The 19654-nt window shown below is 38.9% G+C and overlaps 1 protein-coding gene across 3 annotated transcripts in view; it reads right to left on the reverse strand.

Annotated features, from left to right (window-relative positions):
* The window catches only part of ARFIP1 (ARF interacting protein 1), a 137142-nt gene that overhangs the window by 24180 nt on the left and 93308 nt on the right, over nucleotides 1-19654 (reverse strand). For all 3 annotated transcript variants that reach the window (XM_068989588.1, XM_068989589.1, XM_068989587.1), the window contains one exon: nucleotides 8456-8630. In XM_068989588.1, the coding sequence (XP_068845689.1) occupies nucleotides 8456-8630 (175 nt within the window). The remainder of the gene's footprint in view (nucleotides 1-8455; nucleotides 8631-19654) is intronic.

Here is a 19654-nt window from a genome sequence, read left to right on the forward strand (position 1 = left end):
GTTCTTGATATTTCTCCCTGCAGTCTTGACTCCAGCTTGTGCTTCTTCCAGTCCAGCGTTTCTCATGATGTACTCTGCATATAAGTTAAATAAGCAGGGTGACAATATACAGCCTTGACGTACTCCTGTTCCTATTTGGAACCAGTCTGTTGTTCCATGTCCACTTCTAACTGTTGCTTCCTAACCTGCATACAGATTTCTCAAGAGGCAAGTTAGGTGGTCTGGTATTCCCATCTCTCTCAGAATTTTCCACAGTTTATTGTGATCCACACAGTCAAAGGCTTTAGCATAGTCAATGAAGCAGAAATAGATGTTTTTCTGGAACTCTCTTGCTTTTTCCATGATCCAGCGGATGTTGGCAATTTGATCTCTGGTTCCTCTGCCTTTTCTAAAACCAGCTTGAACATCTGGAAGTTCACGGTTCACATATTGCTGAAGCCTGGCTTGGAGAATTTTGAGCATTACTTTACTAGCATGTGAGATGAGTGCCATTGTGCGGTAGTTTGAGCATTCTTTGGCATTGCCTTTCTTTGGGATTGGAATGAAAAGTGACCTTTTCCAGTCCTGTGGCCACTGCTGAGTTTTCCAAATTTGCTGGCATACTGAGTGCAGCACTTTCACAGCATCATCTTTCAGGATTTGAAATAGCTCAACTGGAATGCCATCACCTCCACTAGCTTTGTTCGTACTGATGCTTTCTAAGGCCCACTGGACTTCACATTCCAGGATGTCTGGCTCTAGATGAGTGATCACACCATCGTGATTATCCAGGTCATGAAGATCTTTTTTGTGCAGTTCTTCTGTGTATTCTTGCCACCTCTTCTTAATATCTTCTGCCTTTGTTAGGTCCATACCATTTCTGTCCTTTATCGAGCCCAACTTTGCATGAAATGTTCCCTTGGTATCTCTAATTTTCTTGAAGAGATCTCTAGTCTTTCCCATTCTGTTGTTTTCCTCGATTTCTTTGCACTGATTACTGAAGGCGGCTTTCTTATCTCTTCTTGCTAGTCTTTGGAACTCTGCATTCAGATGCTTATATCTTTCCTTTTCTCCTTTGTTTTTCACTTCTCTTCTTTTCACAACTATTTGTAAGGCCTCCCCAGACAGCCATTTTGCCTTTTTGCATTTCTTTTCCATGGGGATGGTCTTGATCCCTGTCTCCTGTACAGTGTCATGAACCTCATTCCATAGTTCATCAGGCAATCTATCTATCAGATCATAAGACCCCTCTATTTTCCCTTCACAGCACCAATCACAGCCTGTATTTTTTTTTATAATTAGCTGGTTAATGTCTATTTCTCTTACTTGACTCTATGACAGCAAGGCCATTATATTTCTACTACTTAACTCAGGACTGAAACAAGTATTGAATATTTGCTGAATAAAGGAATTAAAAAAGTCAAAAGTGCCAATTATATATCAATCTATTCTTCATATTTCACATGTTTTTCTGTGCTACCATTTAAAGTATCTCTTGAAATCTTCAGCTCACTCCACTTCCACTAACACTACCCCAATCCTCGCTCCCATAGTCCTGTTTAAACTCCTGTGTTCACTCTTATGTTCTACTACAGCCTCTGAACCATTTTAAGACTTGTCATTTGCCAAGAATTCCTGCAATGGATTCCCACCAACACTCAAATAAGCTCTTCCCTAACGTGGCCTATAAGGCCGGCATGGTTTGGCCCCTGTTTACCTCCCACAGACTGTTCCAATTACCTGGAATACTCTTTGCTTCTCACTTTACCTGGTGAACTTTCAACATCACATTCTAAGAGAAGCCTGCCCACTCACTGGTCACAGGCACAGTCTATATACACATATATACATGAATTTTGGTGTGATTTGATCCGTGTTGCTTCTTTCGTTGCTATTCAGTTGCTAAGTTGTGTCTGACTCTGGGACCCCATGAACTGCAGCATGCCAGGCTTCCCTGTTTCTTTTACTAGGCTATAAACTCGGAGGGTAGAACTTTTTTCACTTTTTGCTCACTGGGTCCAGAACAATGCCCAGAACACCTCCTGGAACACAGTATATAATACACAATAAATGTCTGCTAAATAAATAAAAAACAGTAACAACATGAAATTACATGACTGAATCCACTCAGGAATCACGTTTGGAAATAAAGCTGCAGGAGTAAGGGACTGTTTCACAGGATCCAAATGGAGGTAACCATACTTGGCGGTGTTGCGGCTGCTTACTATACTGCCACCTTTCAATCCATAAAGGCTTATGCTTTACCTAGAACCAGGTTCTTTTACCTATAGAATATAATAACTTCACATGATTTAGGAGCAAATACCAAGAATACTGTTTATACTTACAGTTACAGAAACAAAGACGACAGTAAATCACTGACATGAATCTTTTGAAAATGTCGAGTAAAAAATGAGAGTTCTTTGGAGAATGGGGAAAAAGATTTCAAGAATGTATCTGCTTGTACATATTAAGTAACGATTAACATGCTTCTTAAAATTTGGCAACAGATATCCATTTTTTAAACTCAGAGGCTCATATCCTCTCAAAGAGAAGAATATGTTTGCTCTCCTAGCCTTTCCCAGCATTTACAGCGCATTTTTATAAAAATGTAGTAGGCTTTGAGTATTTCCTATAACAGAACATATCTGTATACAGTCACTGGGTCACCAAAACTACATACATAGCTGTCTCACATTACCTGTGTTTACTTTGTTTTGTGTTTTTTTAAAATTGAAGTAAAGTCGATTTACAATGTGTCTTGTTTTTATTTTCTATGTATTCCCCTCTTTCTCTGTCTCATCTCTTTTGTTTATTGGACTTGTCTCTGATAAGTTAAATTCATAATAACACACATACGAAATAAATCTGTAATATCTCAGAAAAGAAATCCTAACATACAGGATTATCACTGTATTATAATTCTATATGAAACATGATGTGAGTAAAGTTCTTTTCATCAACCTAATCTTAAGAATGACTATAATTTTTAAGAAAATTTTAAAAAATTAAGTATATTAATCAAACATGTGCCTAGGATAGATCCCAAGTCTGGCTCATCTTTTTTCTCCCAGCCTCCCAACCCCCAACTCCCTATAATAACAGAAAAAACTGTGCAGTTAATGGTTATAGCTAATTAACTGACATTACCTTAAAGTAAGAGTATATTCCATCCTTCTTAAAGTAAGACTATAACAAAATTAATGAGATTCTTAGTCTTTACTTATACCCTAAACTATTGTTGAATCTCTGATACATTCAGGGTCCTCCCCACAATATATTAACAGACCTGAAAAGATATTTACTTGTACTCTTAAATTACAATTATCTTAAGGGAAATGTTAATCATCTTAAATTACTTTTTTCACATTCTACATGGTTCTAAGCCATAAAAAGCTTTGAAAGAAAGTAAACATGGGCTTCTCACATTGATGTGTTTATTTTCCTCTAATTTTTTGCTTTCTTTCCATGAAAGCAGTACATATTGCAGACAACAGAAGCATTTCTGAGAGAGCACGCTATGGCCTCACTAAATCAAATAGCGAGGTAAGCATCTACTCTGTCCTAGTTGATTCTTACTCACCTCCATCTCCTCCCTTCCCTGCAGCATGCCTCAAATTTGGGGAAGAAATGCAAACGTGTTTGCTAAATGACTACTATACATTTAACACCATTGCTAGGCATCATGAGGCTGTAAAAGAAGGCATGGCACCTATTCCAACAAAGTCTACAAAGCGCCAAAAATGACTGTTTTCTTTACCTTGACTGTATTTTTTAGTCTATGTTTTGTTTTGAACCTTGAGAGGAACAGTAAAAGGTAAACTGCCTTAAGTCAGAAAATAGCTCAAGTTACATTATTTAAAAGTCTAGGAAAAAAGAAATATTGATGAAAACAGAAACACTATAAGAGCCTAATTAGCTGTGCTCTTATTGTTATGCAACTTAATCTTGTTTAGTAAATAGGAAAGAGAATTCAGAGGTTTGTTTAGGTTAAAGGTAAACACAATATATGGGGGGGGTGGATGGGGTAAGGGGGTGGACAGAGAGAGTATAGACTGTAAACAGTAGAAGAATCCAAGTTTTCCCATTAAGGGTAAATGACAAGCATGGACATATGTACACAGCTCTCAGCATTAATGCATACACATACATACCCAGGTAAGGACACACAGGTATTTTTAATACATACCTATTCCTTTTGTTTTGCCAGAGAGAAAAAAGGCTAGACTAAGCACATATAAACACCTCAATTTTCTAATAGTAAAGAATCTACCTCCCAATCACTCTCAATTTTTTCCCTTAAGTTCTGAAAACAAAATAAACAAAAATATTCTCACAATGTTTGGCCACTAAAACTTATTACAAGAGTCACAGGACGCTCTTTAGTCCTATACTCAGCGACTATTTGCTTTCAATTTTGCAATATTCTAGCTGTTTGATTATCTGGCCTCACATTTTATAAGAGGAGTGTTGCTATGGGAGGATACTCCAAATGCCAGGATAATCAAAAGGCCCTCCCTGTCCCCGCAATGTCCCAGCAAAAGGAGGTGCACAAACAGCTTTAGAAAAAAACAATAGCCTTTAGGACACCATCAAGTTACAAATTAGCACTCACCAATGTTTAAGGTGACTTATGTTAAAAAAAATTCGACATATGATATTTAAAAAATAGAAAGCTCATGTTTTGTTCACATTCAAGCACTGATCAGATTACGTGACAACTGCATAGAAAAGAAATACTAAGGAACAAACTCAGCTGCAGTTCACAACAGAAGAACCCCAGACGTGAGGCACTGCAGACTGCTGAGAGAGCAAGCAGGGCTGGTGGCAGCTCTGAGGCCTGCTTTATCCAGAAGCTGCTCCAGCAAAAGCGAGAAAACAAAAAACTCTTCTTATGAGTTGAAGTCCAGCCAAATCACAGCTGTCTACTGCTTGAAATAACTGAGAAAAGGAACATTATCTCTTTATAGTTTTAAAGAATTAAACACAAAAGATAAAAATGTTAAGAGCTTCTTTACAGATTTTATTTTAGACAAAGCTGACTGAGTTGAAACTGAAGCTTGATGACAACTGTGGAAAACCCCAAACGGTGTATTTCTAGGCTCTCTATGAATATAAATAAAATCCTTGAGAATAAATGCAACTTTTTTTTTTAGTTTATAGTAAGAAAGAGATGGGAATACCAGACCACCTGACCTGCCTCTTGAGAAACCTATATGCAGGTCAGGAAGCAACAGTTAGAACTGGACATGGAACAACAGACTGGTTCCAAATAGGAAAAGGAGTACATCAAGGCTGTATATTGTCACCCTGCTTATTTAACTTCTATGCAGAGTACATCATGAGAAACGCTGGACTGGAAGAAGCACAAGCTGGAGTCAAGACTGCAGGGAGAAATATCAAGAACCTCAGATATGCAGATGACACCACCCTTAATGGCAGAAAGTAAAGAGGAACTCAAAAGCCTCTTGATGAAAGTGAAAGAGGAGAGTGAAAAAAATAGGCTTGAAGCTCAACATTCAGAAAACGAAGATCATAGCATCTGGTCCCATCACTTCATGGGAAATAGATGGGGAAACAGTGGAAACAGTGTCAGACTTTGCGTTTTTGGGCTCCAAAATCACTGCAGATGGTGATTGCAGCCATGAAATTAAAAGACGCTTACTCCTTGGAAGAAAAGTTATGACAAACCTAGATAGCATATTCAAAAGCAGAGACATTACTTTGCTGACTGAGGTCCGTCTAGTCAAGGCTATGGTTTTTCCAGTAGTCATGTATGGATGTGAGAGTTGGGCTGTGAAGAAGGCTGAGTGCCGAAGAATTGATGCTTTTGAACTGTGGTGTTGGAGAAGACTCTTGAGAGTCCCTTGGACTGCAAGGAGATCCAACCAGTCCATTCTGAAGGAGATCAGCCCTGAGTGTTCTTTGGAAGGAATGATGCTGAAGCTGAAACTCCAGTACTTTGGCCACCTCATGGGAAGAGCTGACTCATTGGAAAAGACTCTGATGCTGAGAGGGACTGGGGGCAGGAGGAGAAGGGGACAACCCAGGATGAGATGGCTGGATGGCATCACAGACTCGATGGACGTGAGTCTGAGTGAACTCCAGGAGTTGGTGATGGACAGGGAGGCCTGGCGTGCTGCGATTCATGGGGTCGCAGACGGTTGGACACGACTGAGCGACTGAACTGACTGACTGAAGAAAGGTCTAAAGAAGAGAAGGTGAGACAATGACAATACTATTGTCACAGTAATGACTTCTAAACTTTAATCTCTGGAACTCTGACCCTGTTCATCCAAATTGCAAACCCACACCATAAACTTCCTACCAACTGTTTCCATGTGAGTATTTTGTCGTCATTTCAAACTAAACACTGAGTTAAGTAGAACAAGTTCCCCACCTTCATCCCTCATAACCTTCAGGCCAAACTAGCTTCCTCTGTCAATTTCCCAATTCCTCTCATGCAGCCTCGAAACCACTGCTCTTTCCTTTCTCGGCTAATGGAGTTACCCTACTCCAGGCTTTTTACAAGGGTGCCTGAAGAGTGTTTTTAAGTCACAATTTTCTATTATTCCCGACCTTCCTCACTGCTCAGTGTGTCTCCTGAGCCTGAAGACTGTTTTGGCGAATGAGTGAGAGAATAGATGTAAAATGCCTAGTAAATAACAAGTAAGTGCCTTTCCTGGCTCATGCCTAAATCTGGAGATCTACTGCCAGGTTTCAAAAAGAGCTATACAGTAAGAGAGTTACAGTTACACAGCCATTATTTACCCTTGTATAATTTGCTGGCAAGAACCATATACGCCTGGGTGGTTTAGGGACATTAATTATTTCAAAATAAGCTTATCTCCCTTTTTATAAAGGCAACATAACCTTTCATAGAAAATGTTTAAAATACAAAAAAATATCTATAATCTCACTACTCAGAGACTAGCACACAACAAATACCATTAGGTTCCAAGAGAACACAATTACCATTTTAAACATTCCCTAAAACCATTCCCTCTTCTAGCAGAGGTCCTGGACCCTCAAACTAGATGAATTCCTTTTTTTCCATTCAAATCAGCTTCAGGTAGAACCCATAAAACGCTAGCACACTTTATGCAGCACTACGCTGTACAGTGCTGATTCTAAAATATATGTCTATATCTAAGTACTGACATATTCTTATCCTTCAAAATATTAAACCAAATGACCAAAATGAGTGCCACAGCACGTGCTCAGCTAATGAAACTAAAAGGCTCACTGTGCTCTTGTCTGAGTAGTGCTGAGCAACCTGTCTGATGACTCTGCTGAGATTTCCTTTACTGACAACATAATGGTTTCAGTGTAATGGAAAATCGGCACTTTTCATGCACCATGGGTAAAAGGAAAAAAAAAAGGTAAGACCAGTCCTGGTCTCAAGGAAATCTCTGAGCTTTTATAGCAGCCAGAAGAGTTTCTAAGGAAATACTAAAGAAGACAAGAAGACATCAAGAGACAGAACTGAAAAATACTAAGGTACCTGGGAGAAAGCAGAGCTGAGGTTCTATTATGCCCTCAGAGGATGTGAAAAGGACAGGAAAGGGACCACCAATGTGCAGTCTGAGACCCTATCTCCACAGGATGCCACACCTCTTCTGTGTGGAGTTCCCACCTGGGAGGAGAACTGCAATCCTTCTCCCCGATCCCAGTATGCATGTGACGTTAAACACCGGCCCCCCTAGCCTGTTATCACATGACTCTACCTCCAACGAAAGCTACAGTAGGTCCATATCACCTCTCACCGCTCTAGGTTTTGGATGTGTTCATGTTACATGAAAATAAGCTGGAAAATTGATTTCTTGGCTTGTTTCTTTTAGGTTATGCTAATTGCAGCCCTAATCAGAACCTTTCAGTTATTCCTTATTCATTAGGTACTGAGAAGAATGCTGTTCCCTTCCTGAAATCTGTACCTACCATTAATAAAAAGTTTTCAAAACAGTCAGAACAGAATATACCATTATGTAACTTTTTAAAGCACTTGATAATAACACGAGTCTGAAGACCAACATCAAGTATTTTTTGCCAACTGCTACATGTGAAAGACTGGAACAGCACAGCTGATGACGACTTTAATGACAGGAAGGTGAAGGTAAACATACTTTTTGTACTTACAGACATGAAAACACTGTTTATAAATGGAATTTCATTTCCAACAACTCCAAAGTTGACCCTTAAACAATACGGGCTTGAACTGTGTAGGTCCACATACATGTGAGGTTTCTTCAGCAGTAAATCCTACAGCGCTGCTTGACCCATGGCGGGCTGAGTCTGCAAACGCGGAGCTGCAGACACAGGGGAACCCTGGATTCAGGGAGCCAAGCGTGCGGTACACGCAGACTTTCAACTGCACTGGAGGGTCAGTGCCCCGGTCCCCAGGTGGTTCAAGGGTCGACTCTATGATGAAGGAGTTAACAGAGACAAAAAAATCTCAGAAGGTAGAGAATACACTTACCTTATTTTCTTCTAGAAATTTTAACTTGATAGAAACATCATTGCGCATTTTATCGTACTTTTCCTTATGTACTTGGAACAGATGCTGTGATTGCTCAATCTTTGGCAGAGTGTTTGCATCACGTGGTCCAAGATTCAGTTCTTCCAAATCAGTACGATATGCATCATATTCAATTCTGGAAAGAGGGGAATAAGTAAAGCACGCTACAAAGACAGTGTGAAGTAAGTTCAGGAGGTGAAGTGGAACTACCCAACAGTCCCATATTATACATTCATATATAATAATCCTCATACATACTTGATACTTTATGCTTTTAAAATCAAGTATCTTCTTACAAAGAGCTATTAATATAAGCATGGTGGTGGGGGAGCTGCTGCTTTTTTTAGCGGGGGGGGGCTGTCTCTTAATCTCATTAACTCTTCCTTTTCAAGCACAGTATCAACTGGCAAGTAAAATTTCCACAATTTAAAAACCAGGTTAGGGATTTTCCTGGTGGTCCAGTGGTTAAGAATTCTTGCTTCCAAAGCACGGGGTATAGGTTTGATCCCCCGTCAGGGAACTAAGATTTCACTTGCCACAAAGGCAGAGCCAAAAAAAAAAAGTTAACTTCATCTCTTTAACAGTATGTTTTATTTTACCCAACATATCCAAAATATGATCACTGTAATACATAATCAGTGTAAAAAATTTGTTACTGAGCTACTGTACTTTGCAGGCACGGGAGACTGAGTCTCTGAAACCCACTGTTTAAGTTTCCATCACATCTCAATTCAAGCTAGTCACTTCATGTGCTCCACAGATACCTGTGCTGAGTGGCTACCGTATGCACAGAATAACTCTAGGTGGATTTCCATATCATTAGTATTCAGAATATGACCACAGTATCTCCTATGGAGCACTTCATCACCTCACGCTCCCTGAGAGGCCCTCCCCTGATGCTCTCTGACCATTAAAGCTGACAGTCACCCCAGCACGGCCACTGCACGATCCCAGTCCTCGCAAGCACTCTGTCATAGGAGCCAAGTAGCAACAGCATTACTTGGCTCATTAAACAGCGACTTACGCAGTAGTGTCAACTGTTCAGTACTTAGACAGGAAATACAATCACAGAAAACTAACTGAACTGATCACATGGATCACAGCCTTGTCTAACTCAATGAAACTATGAGCCATGCCGTGTGGGACCACCCAAGACAGATGGGTCATGGTGGAAAGTTCTAGCAAAATTTGGTCCACTGGAGAAGGGAATGGCAAACCACTTCAGTATTCTTGCCTTGAGAACTCCATGAACAGTATGGAAAAGATATGACATTGAAAGATGAACTCCTAGCTCAGTAGGTGAATGGAGAAACAACTCCAAAAAGAATGAAGAGATGGAGCCAAAGCAAAAACAATACCCAGTTGTGGATGTGACTGGTGATGGAAGTAAAGTCCAATGCTGTAAAGAACCATATTACATAGGAACCTGGAATGTTAGATCCATGAATCAAGGTAAATTGGAAGTGGTCAAACAGGAGATGGCAAGGGTGAACATCAACATTTTAGAAATGGACCAGAATGGCTGAGTTTAATTCAGATGACAGATATATCTACTGCTACTGTGGGCAAGATCCTTAGAAGGAAATGGATTGGCCCTGATAGTAAACAAAAGAGTCCAAAATGCAGTTTTGGGGAGCAATCTCAAGAACGACAGAATCATCTCTCTGTTTCCAAGGCAAACCATTCAATATCACAGTAATCCAAGTTTATGCCCAACCACCAAGGCTGAAGCAGCTCAAGTGGAATGGTTCTATGATGACCTACAAGACCTTCTAGAACTAACACTCCAAAAAGATGTCCTTATCATCACAGAGGACTGGAATGCAAAAGTAGAAAGTCAAGAGATACCTGGAGTAACAGGCAAATTTGGCCTTAGAGTACAAAATGAAGCAGGGCAAAGGCTAACAGAGTTATGCAAACAGAACACACTGGTCATAACAAACACTCTCTTTCAACACCACAAGAGACGACGCTATACATGGACATCACCAATGATCAATACTGAAATCAGACTGATTATATTCTTTGCAGATGAAGATGGAGAAGCTCTATACAGTCAGCAAAAACAAGACTAGGAACTGACTGTGGCTCAGATTACAAACTCCTTATTGCAAAATTCAGACTTAAATTGAAGAAAGTAGGGAAACCCACTATCCCATTCAGGTATGACTTAAATCAAATCCTTTACAATTATACAGTAGAAGTGACAAATAGATTCAAGGGATTAGATCTGATAGAGTGCCTGACGAACTATGGATGGAGGTTCCTGACATTGTATAGGAGGCAGTGAGCAAAACCATCCCTAAGACAAAAAAATGCTGAAAGGCAAAATGGGTGTCTGAAGAGGGCTTATACATAGCTATGAAAAGAAGAGAAGCTAAAGGCAAAGGAGAAAAGGAAAGATATACCCATATGAATGCAGGCTTCCAAAGAACAGCAGAGAGAGAAGAAAGCCTGCCTCAGCAATCAATACAAAAAAATAGAGGAAAACAACAGAATGGGAAAGACTAGAGATCTCTTCAAGAAAATTAGAGATACCAAAGGAACATTTCATGCAAAGATGGGCTCGATAAAGGACAGAAATGGTATGGACCTAACAGAAGCAGAAAATATTAAGAGGTGGAAAGAATACACAGAAAAACTGTACAAAAAAGATCTTCATGACTCAGATAATCACCATGGTTTTAATCACTCACCTAGAGCCAGACATCCTGGAATGTGAAGCCAACTGGGCCTTAGGAACCATCACTACGAACACAACTAGTACAGGTGATAGAATTCCGGTTAAGGTATTTCAAATTCTAAAAGATGATGTTATAAAAGTGCTGCACTCAATATGCCAGCAAACTTGGAAAACTCAGCAGTGGCCACAGGACTGGAAAAGGTCACTTTTCATTCCAATCCCAAAGAAAGGCAATGCCAAAGAATGTTCAAACTACCACACAATTGCACTCATCTCACACGTTAGCAAAGTAACGCTCAAAATTCTCCAAGCTAGGCTTCAACAGTACATGAACCATGAACTTCCAGATGTTCAAGCTGGTTTTAGAAAAAGCAGAGGAATCAGAGATCAAATTGCCAACATCCACTGGATCATAGAAAAAGCAAGAGAATTCGAGAAAAACATCTATTTCTGTTTCAGTGATTATGCTAAAGCCTTCGCCTGTGTGGATCACAACAAACTGTGGAAAATTCTTAAAGAGATGGGAATACCAGACCACCTTACCTGCCTCCTGAGAAATCTGTATGCAGGTAAAGAAGCAACAGTTAGAACTGGACGTGGAACAATGGACTGGTTCCAAATTGGGAAAGGAGTATCTCAAGGGTGTATATTGTCATCCTGCTTATTTAACTTCTATGCAGAGTATATCATGCGAAATGCTGGGCTGGATGAAGCACAAGCTGTAATCAAGACTGCCAGGAGAAATATCAGTAACTTCAGATATGCAAATGACACCACCATTATGGCAGAAAGCGAAGAGCAATAAAGAGCCTCTTGATGAAAGTGAAAGAGGAGAGTGAAAAATTTGACTTAAAACTCAACATTCAGAAAACTAAGATCATGGCATCCAATCCCATCACTTCAAGGCAAATAGAAGGGAAAACAGCAGAAACAGTGACAGAGTTTATTTTCTTGGGCTCCAAAATCACTGCAAATGGTGACTCCAGCCATGAAATTAAAAGATGCTTGCTCCTTGGAAGAAAAGCTATGGCAAACCCAGATAGCCTATTAATCAGCAAAGACACTACTTTGCCGACAAAATTCCAATCTAGTCAAAGCTATGGTTTTTCCAGTAGTCATGTATGAGGTTTAGACCATAAAGAAAGCTGAATTGATGGACTGATGCTTTTGATCTGTGGTATTGGAGAAAACTCTTGAGAGTCCCTTGGACTGCAATGAGATCAAACCAGTCCATCCTAAGGGAAATCAACCCTGAATATTCACTGGAAGGACTGATGCTGAAGCCAAAGCTCCAATACTGTGGCCATCTGATGGGAAGAACTGACTCCTTAGAAAAGACCCTGATACTGGCAAAGACTGAGGGCAGAAGGGGACAACAGAGGATGAGATGGTTGGATGGCATCACTGACTGGATGGACATGAGTTTAAGCAAGTTCTAGGAGCTGGTGATGGACAGGGAAGCCTGGTGTGTTACAGTCCAAGGGGTCGCAAAGAGTTGGACATGACTGAGCAACCAGACAGTGATCGCAATTCAGTCAAAATCAGCACCACAAACTTATGCCCTAAAACTAAAGCTCTTTATTAAACTATCTATAGTATAATTTGTATCTATTTGGGGAATTAAACATACTCTATAATGTATATATGACTCGAGAAAGAACATGAGTCCCTCACACCAAGCCCAATTTATTCTCGACTCATATTGAATTTAATAAATTTCACCTTTCAAGGTCAAAAGCATATCATTGGTTCATTCATGATACAATTCATTCAACAAATACTAAGTGCTAACTTTATAAGTTTCAGGCACTGTGCTAATCTACCATCTTCATAGCTTATCTTTAAGAAGTTAACAGTCTAGACTGAGAGAAGCTCTTAAACAACTACAACAAAATGAGATAAGGGATACTGCCATGGGGAAAGGAAGATGGAAATCAAGATGAAGAATTACTTAATCAGGTATCTGAACAAGCATCTCAGGAGAAAATTAAAACAAGTTTTAAAGGATGGTTAAGAGGTTTTGAGGTGGACTGGGGCTGGGAAATTGACAGAGCATTTCAGGAAGAGAACAGTATACATAAAGGCATAGATTTGTAAGATACCATGACACACTGGGCAAGTAATTCAGTAACTCACAACCTGAAGTTGGAATAAGATTACAAAAGGAATTAGTTATCAGGCAGGAAGGCAGAACTGAGATTAAGCAGGACCTTACAGGCCATACTCTAAGAAACAAACATGGAACAACAGACTGGTTCAAAATTGGGAAAGGAGTCAAGGCTATATACTGTCACCCTGCTTTATTTAACTTATATTCAGAGTACATCGTGCAAAATGCCCAGGTGGATGAATCACAAGCTGAAATCAAGACTGCCAGGAGAAATATCATTAACCTCAGATATGCAGATGACACCATCCTTATGGCAGAAAGTGAAGAGGAGCTAAAGAGCCTTGATGAAGGTGAAAGAGGACAGTGAAAAAGCTGGCTTGAAACTCAACGTTCAAAACACTAATATCATGGTATACAGACCCATCACTTCATGGCATATAGATGAGGAAAAAATGGAAACAGTGGCAGACTTTATTTTTCTTGGGCTCCAAAATCACTGTGAATGGTGACTCCAGCCATGAAATTAAAAGATGCTTGCTCCTTTCAAGAAGAGCTATGACCAACCTAGACAGCATGTTAAAAAGCAGAGATATTACTTTGCTGACAAAGGTCCATAAACTCAAAGCTTTGGTTTTTCCAGTAGTCATGTATGGATGTGAGAGTTGGGCCATAAAGAAGGCTGAGTGCTGAAGAATTGATGCTTTTGAAGTGTGGTGTTGGAGAAGACTCCTGAGTGTCCCTTGGACTGCAAGGAGATCAAAGCAGTCAATCCTAAAGGAAATCAACCCTGAACATTCATTGGAAGGACTGATGCTGAAGCTAATGCTTCTATACTTTGGCCACCTGATGCAAAGAGCTGACTCATTGGAAATGTCCCTGATGCTGGGAAAAATTGAAGGCAGGAGGAGAAGGGGATGACAGAAGATGAGATAGCTGGATGTCATCACCGTCTCCATGGACGTAAGTTTGAGCAAGCTCCAAGAGATGGTGAAGGACAGGGAGCCTGGCGTGCTGCAGTCCATGGGGATGCAGGGTCAGACACAGCTGAGTGACTGAACGAACAGCAACAATGCAGGCCATTACTACAGAGATCAGACTGAACCCAGGGAAAGGCGATAAAAAGCCAGGGAAGAACTTGGATTTGGAAAGTGCCATGTCCCATTTGCTCAGGATAGAAAGATGACTTTAGTGGTAAAGTCATGCACGGAGGATGGACTAGAGAAGGTTAAGAAATCAGAAGGATATCCATTAGAAGACAATGGGCAAAAGAGAAATGAGTCACTGAATTCAGAAGACAATGACCAATGACAGTAAAGCTATAGAGGTGAAGAGTTACTAAAAATTTAGGAGGTGCAACTGACATGGTAATAGCCAGTTAAAGTTCACGGATTCAGTGGTCAAACTGCATGACCACTCTGTCCTTCACTGCCTCCAATGTCTTACGCTTTTTTTTTTCCTTTCCCCTCTTGCTCTCATTTTCTGCTTCAGAAATGGGAATAATAATCTAAAAACATTTTTTTCCCCACCAAAACCCATATATACAAAGTACTTAGGACACCTGCTAATAACTAATATCTTTAGAGTGCTTTATCATTTCAGCCAAATTAGAAGAGGGATGGGCTGAAGCAAACATACTAAAATCAGTAAGAAGTGAGAGAGAAATAAGTAGAACAAAAATAAACAGCAATGTGTGGTGATTTAATGTGAAGACAAATATTCTTCATTGCCATGGGGTATACCTTTAAATGACAGCAGTTAATTTAAACACAGTCAAAGTTATAATACTGACATTAATTTTTACTTTCAGTTTGCAGATGATGTCAAAGTAAAACTTTCCCTAAGAGCTAAAAGTGCTCACTACCACCAGGAAGAGAAATACTAAGTTTTCAAAATGCAACTCTTCACTTCAAGGTTGCCAGTCTGAACTGAGTCCCTACCAATAAAGTTAGTGATAGTTGGTTACTTTATGGCTTATGTAAAACATAGGAAACAGGTGTCCACATCTGAAAAGTTCTGACCACAATTGGCTCCCTTGTTGGTGCTGCTCTGGGGAAGTCTTGAATAGGCTGTTATAAGATTTCCTATGCATGAAGCCCCAGACAGCTAGGAAATACTTGTGCAATGCATAATAGGGAGCGTTAAAAGGCCACCCAGACATCTGCCTACACTGTCACTTTCTGTGCCGATCAAATAGCTGACCCTTGCCCTCAAAGTCAATAAATTCTGGTTTTGACAGAGGAGAAAATTCAACTACTGAGAAACTTTCAGTCTGGGATTCTTTTTCAATGTTATCCCTCAGTAGGCAATGCTTTAGTGTTACAACTAGTCAATGCCTCAGCTACTCCAAAAATGGCACAGAAGAGTAAACCACCAAGCTAAGCTTAATGAATAAAATCATATATTGAAATTTCAATACAAGAATAAATTATGGGGTGGGTCATTATTGTTGTTGATTTTTAAAGTATATACAGAGGTTGTGTAAAGGTTTCCTGACAACCAGCTATCCAGTATATAAAACTTGATTGATAATTCTGTTCAAAAATTTCAAATGAACCTATATTATTGGATAAGTTGAGATTTTTTATATCATATTATACATTAAGTCAGATTCCTCATAAGATGTGAAAGCTACTTTTTAAAATTAGATGTGAAAGTTTGAGACTAGTCCAATTCAAGTTTGAGGCCTGATGATCAAAAATAGAAGGCAGGAGCCCATGGATTTTCATTTAACTTTGAAATCGGTTCCAAATAAATAACCCACTTAACCTCTAGAGGCTTATTTTTCTCCTTTGCAAATTAAATCTAAAATGTTTTGTGTATGATAAGTGACATCTAATGTATTTTTCTTTAATATGGGTTAATATTTTTTAAAACGTTAGAAATAAATGCTGAAGAGAAAGATATTACATGTTTCAAATAAACATACTTAATATTTAAAAATCAGGATAGGTGGACAATTACAAAGTAGAGAGACAGAAACTACATTCACATAGTTCTTAACTGGGATACTTTCAGAACAAAAGAAATGTCAACTTCAAAACTACAGATATTAGAACAATCATTTTTAGATTAGAAAATAAGGATGTTGGAAATGATTATGAGATAAAAGGAAGAGCATTCATTATGAACAAATTAGGATGCTATGAAAATGAACAGACAGATCTGGAGAAGAAATAGCCTATACAAATAAAAATATACATAATAAACATATATCCTTTGAAAAATACAGGGAATATCCATGAAAGGATTTAAACAGAGATTGGAAAACCAACTACTGGGAATGTTACTGAAGGAAGTCCTACTGAAGGATATTTTACTGAGACATCCCTTCAATAGATTTCTTCATTTTTTCCCATCTTCTGATTTAATACTATATTACTAAATTCTTCAAACAATAAAGGAAAGTAAAAAACCAAGTCCAAAACTTAAATAAGGCACACAGATCTATTTGTGCCCTTCTCCCACCAAACCACAAATACTTGTCTTGACCTTCCTTTCCAAGTCATTGAGAATCTGATATGTTAATACTAACATGAGAGCTACAAACACAGCGTAGGATAGAAGTATCTCTTCTTATGCAAAGATCAAAAGTAAACTTTTCAAAAAAAAAAAAAAAATCCTTGACTTCCCGGTGACTTCCCGGGTGGTCCAGTGGTTGGGAATGCCACCTGCCAACACAGGTGATGGGTTTGATCCCTGGTCCAGAAGGATCCCCCATGCCGTGGGGCAACTAAGCCCATACGCCACAACTACTGAGTGTGCACTAGAGAGCCCATGAGTAGCAACTACTGCAGCCTGCACTCCCTAGAGCCTCTGCTCTGCAACAAGAGAAGCCACCACAGTAAGCCATGCACACAACCAGAGTACCCCCTGCTCGCCACAACCAGAGGAATCCCACACACAGCAACAAAGACCTAGCACAGACAAAAATAAATGAGTAAAAGTTTTTTAAAAAGAAAAAAAATCCCATTTAAAATTGTCAAAAATAACAAATAAAACCATGAAAAACAGAGTTGAAATAACCCTAACCAAGGAGGTGAAAGACCTATGTGCTGAGAACTGTAACACACTGATAAAGAAACCGAAGATGATTCAAACAAATGGAAAGCTAGTCCATACTCTTGGTTTGTAAGAATCAGAACTGTTAACATAGCCATACTACCCAAAGCAATCTACAGATTTAATGTGACTGCTACTAAAATTATCCATGACCTTTTTCACAGAACCAGAACAAACCAATCCTAAAATTTATATGGAACTCTGGAAGACTCAGAATTGCCAAAGCAATCCAGAGGAAAAAGAACAAAGCAGGAAGTATAACTTTCCCAGGCTTCAGATAATACTACAAAGCTACAGTAATCAGAACAGCATGGTATTAGCATAAAAACAGACACATGGATCAATGGGACAGAACAGAGAACCCAGAAATAAATGCACACACCTATGGCCAATTAATCTTTGACAAGGGAGGCAAGACTATACAATGGCGAACAGAGTCTCTTCAGCAAACTGGTGTTGGGAAAACTAGAAGGTCTCATGTAAATCAATGAAGTTAGAACACACCCTCATACCACACACAAAATAAACTCAAACCGGCTTAAATATAAGACATGACACAATAAAACTTCCAAAAGAGAACACAGGTAAAACATTCTGACATAAATTGTAGCGATGTCTTCTAGGTCAGTGTCCAAAAGCAAAAATAAACAAATGAGACCTAATCAAAGTTATAAGCTTTTGCACAGCAAAGGAAACCATGAACAAAATGAAAAGACAACCTACAGACTGGCAGAAAATACTGGTGACCAACGTGACTGACAAGGGCTTAATTTCCAAAATATACAAACAGCTCATACAACTCAATAACAAAAAAACAAACAACCCAATCAAAAAATGGGGAGATCTACATAGACATTTCTCCAAAAACATCCAGATAGTCACCAGCGTCAGGGAAAGATGCTCAACATCTCTAATTATTAGAGAAATGTAAATCAAACCTACAATGAGGTATCACTTCACACCAGTGAGAATGGCCAATATCACAAAGTCTACGCAAAGAAAAGATTCTACAAATAATAAATGCTACAGAGAGTGTGGCGAAAAGGGAACCCTCCTACACTGTTAGTGGGAAAGGAAACTGGTACAGCCACTATGGAGAACTACGGATGTTCCTTAAAAAATTAAAGTTATTATTCAACCATAAAAAATAATAAAGTACTGCCATTTGAAGCAACACAGACGGAGCTAGAGATTACCACACTAGGTGAAGTCAGACCGAGAAAGACAAATATCACATATCACTTACTTGACAAATAATATCACTTATTTGTGAAATCTAAAAAATGATACAATTGAACTTATTTACAAAACAAAAAGAGACTCACAGATTTTGAAAACAAGTTTATGGTTACCAAAGGGAAAAGTTGGGGAGAAAGAAAAATGGGGAGTATGTGTGTATATGTGTGTGTGTGTGTGTATGTAAAGTACATAAACAACAAGGGCTCACTGCACAGCTCAGGGAACTATATTCCATATCTTATAATAACCTATAATGAAAAAGAATGTGAAAAAGAGTATGTGTGTATGTGTGTACTGAATTGCTTTGCTGTGCACCTGAAACTAACAATACTATAAACCATCTACAGGTCAACATAAAAAAGAAAATTTCAGGAAAGAGGGTGTGTGTAAAAAGGTAAGCTATTGAAAGAACGTGGTAATAACTTTTTAAAGCTTAAATTGAAACTATGTTAGTGTTTATAAGGTATAAAAATGTTTTGAGCAACTACTATCAATTAAAGAAAAACGAAAACCAGTTAACTTTCCATGTGGTTTGGGCTTTTAGTTATGCAAAGCATAAGGACATACATACTTAAGAATAAGCACTCAACTGCAAAAAGACTAGATACATCTAGTACTTCCACAGGCACTTCTCATATCACTAAACTAGACCAAGAGGCCAAAAAGTAAAGTTATACACTGAAAAGGTAAAGTCTGTACTGTCTTTGGCTATGCTATAAAAAGTATAGCAAAAAATAAAGAAATCAAGTGTTCAGAGGGAAAACCTAAAAGGGGACAAAACTGAGTAGGGGAAGAAAACTGCGCCTGGAATCAGAAGCTGAAAAATGCCATCATAGATCTGCTGCATTTGAGACATTTCTAAGCATCTATTAATATGTATTTTGTTTACCTAACAGGATGGATATGAGACAGAGAAATCATGTGTGTGTGGAGGTGTGTAAAAAAAGTATGAAAACACTGTATTATAAACCACCATGGAAATACAAGGCAGATAATTTATGTAAAAAATAAAATCTGGAAGACTGAAGACTGGTTAGAATCTGAATAACCAACATAAAATTATGGAGGC

Source organism: Capricornis sumatraensis, chromosome 17, assembly GCF_032405125.1.
Source record: "Capricornis sumatraensis isolate serow.1 chromosome 17, serow.2, whole genome shotgun sequence".
Lineage (NCBI taxonomy): Eukaryota > Metazoa > Chordata > Mammalia > Artiodactyla > Bovidae > Capricornis > Capricornis sumatraensis.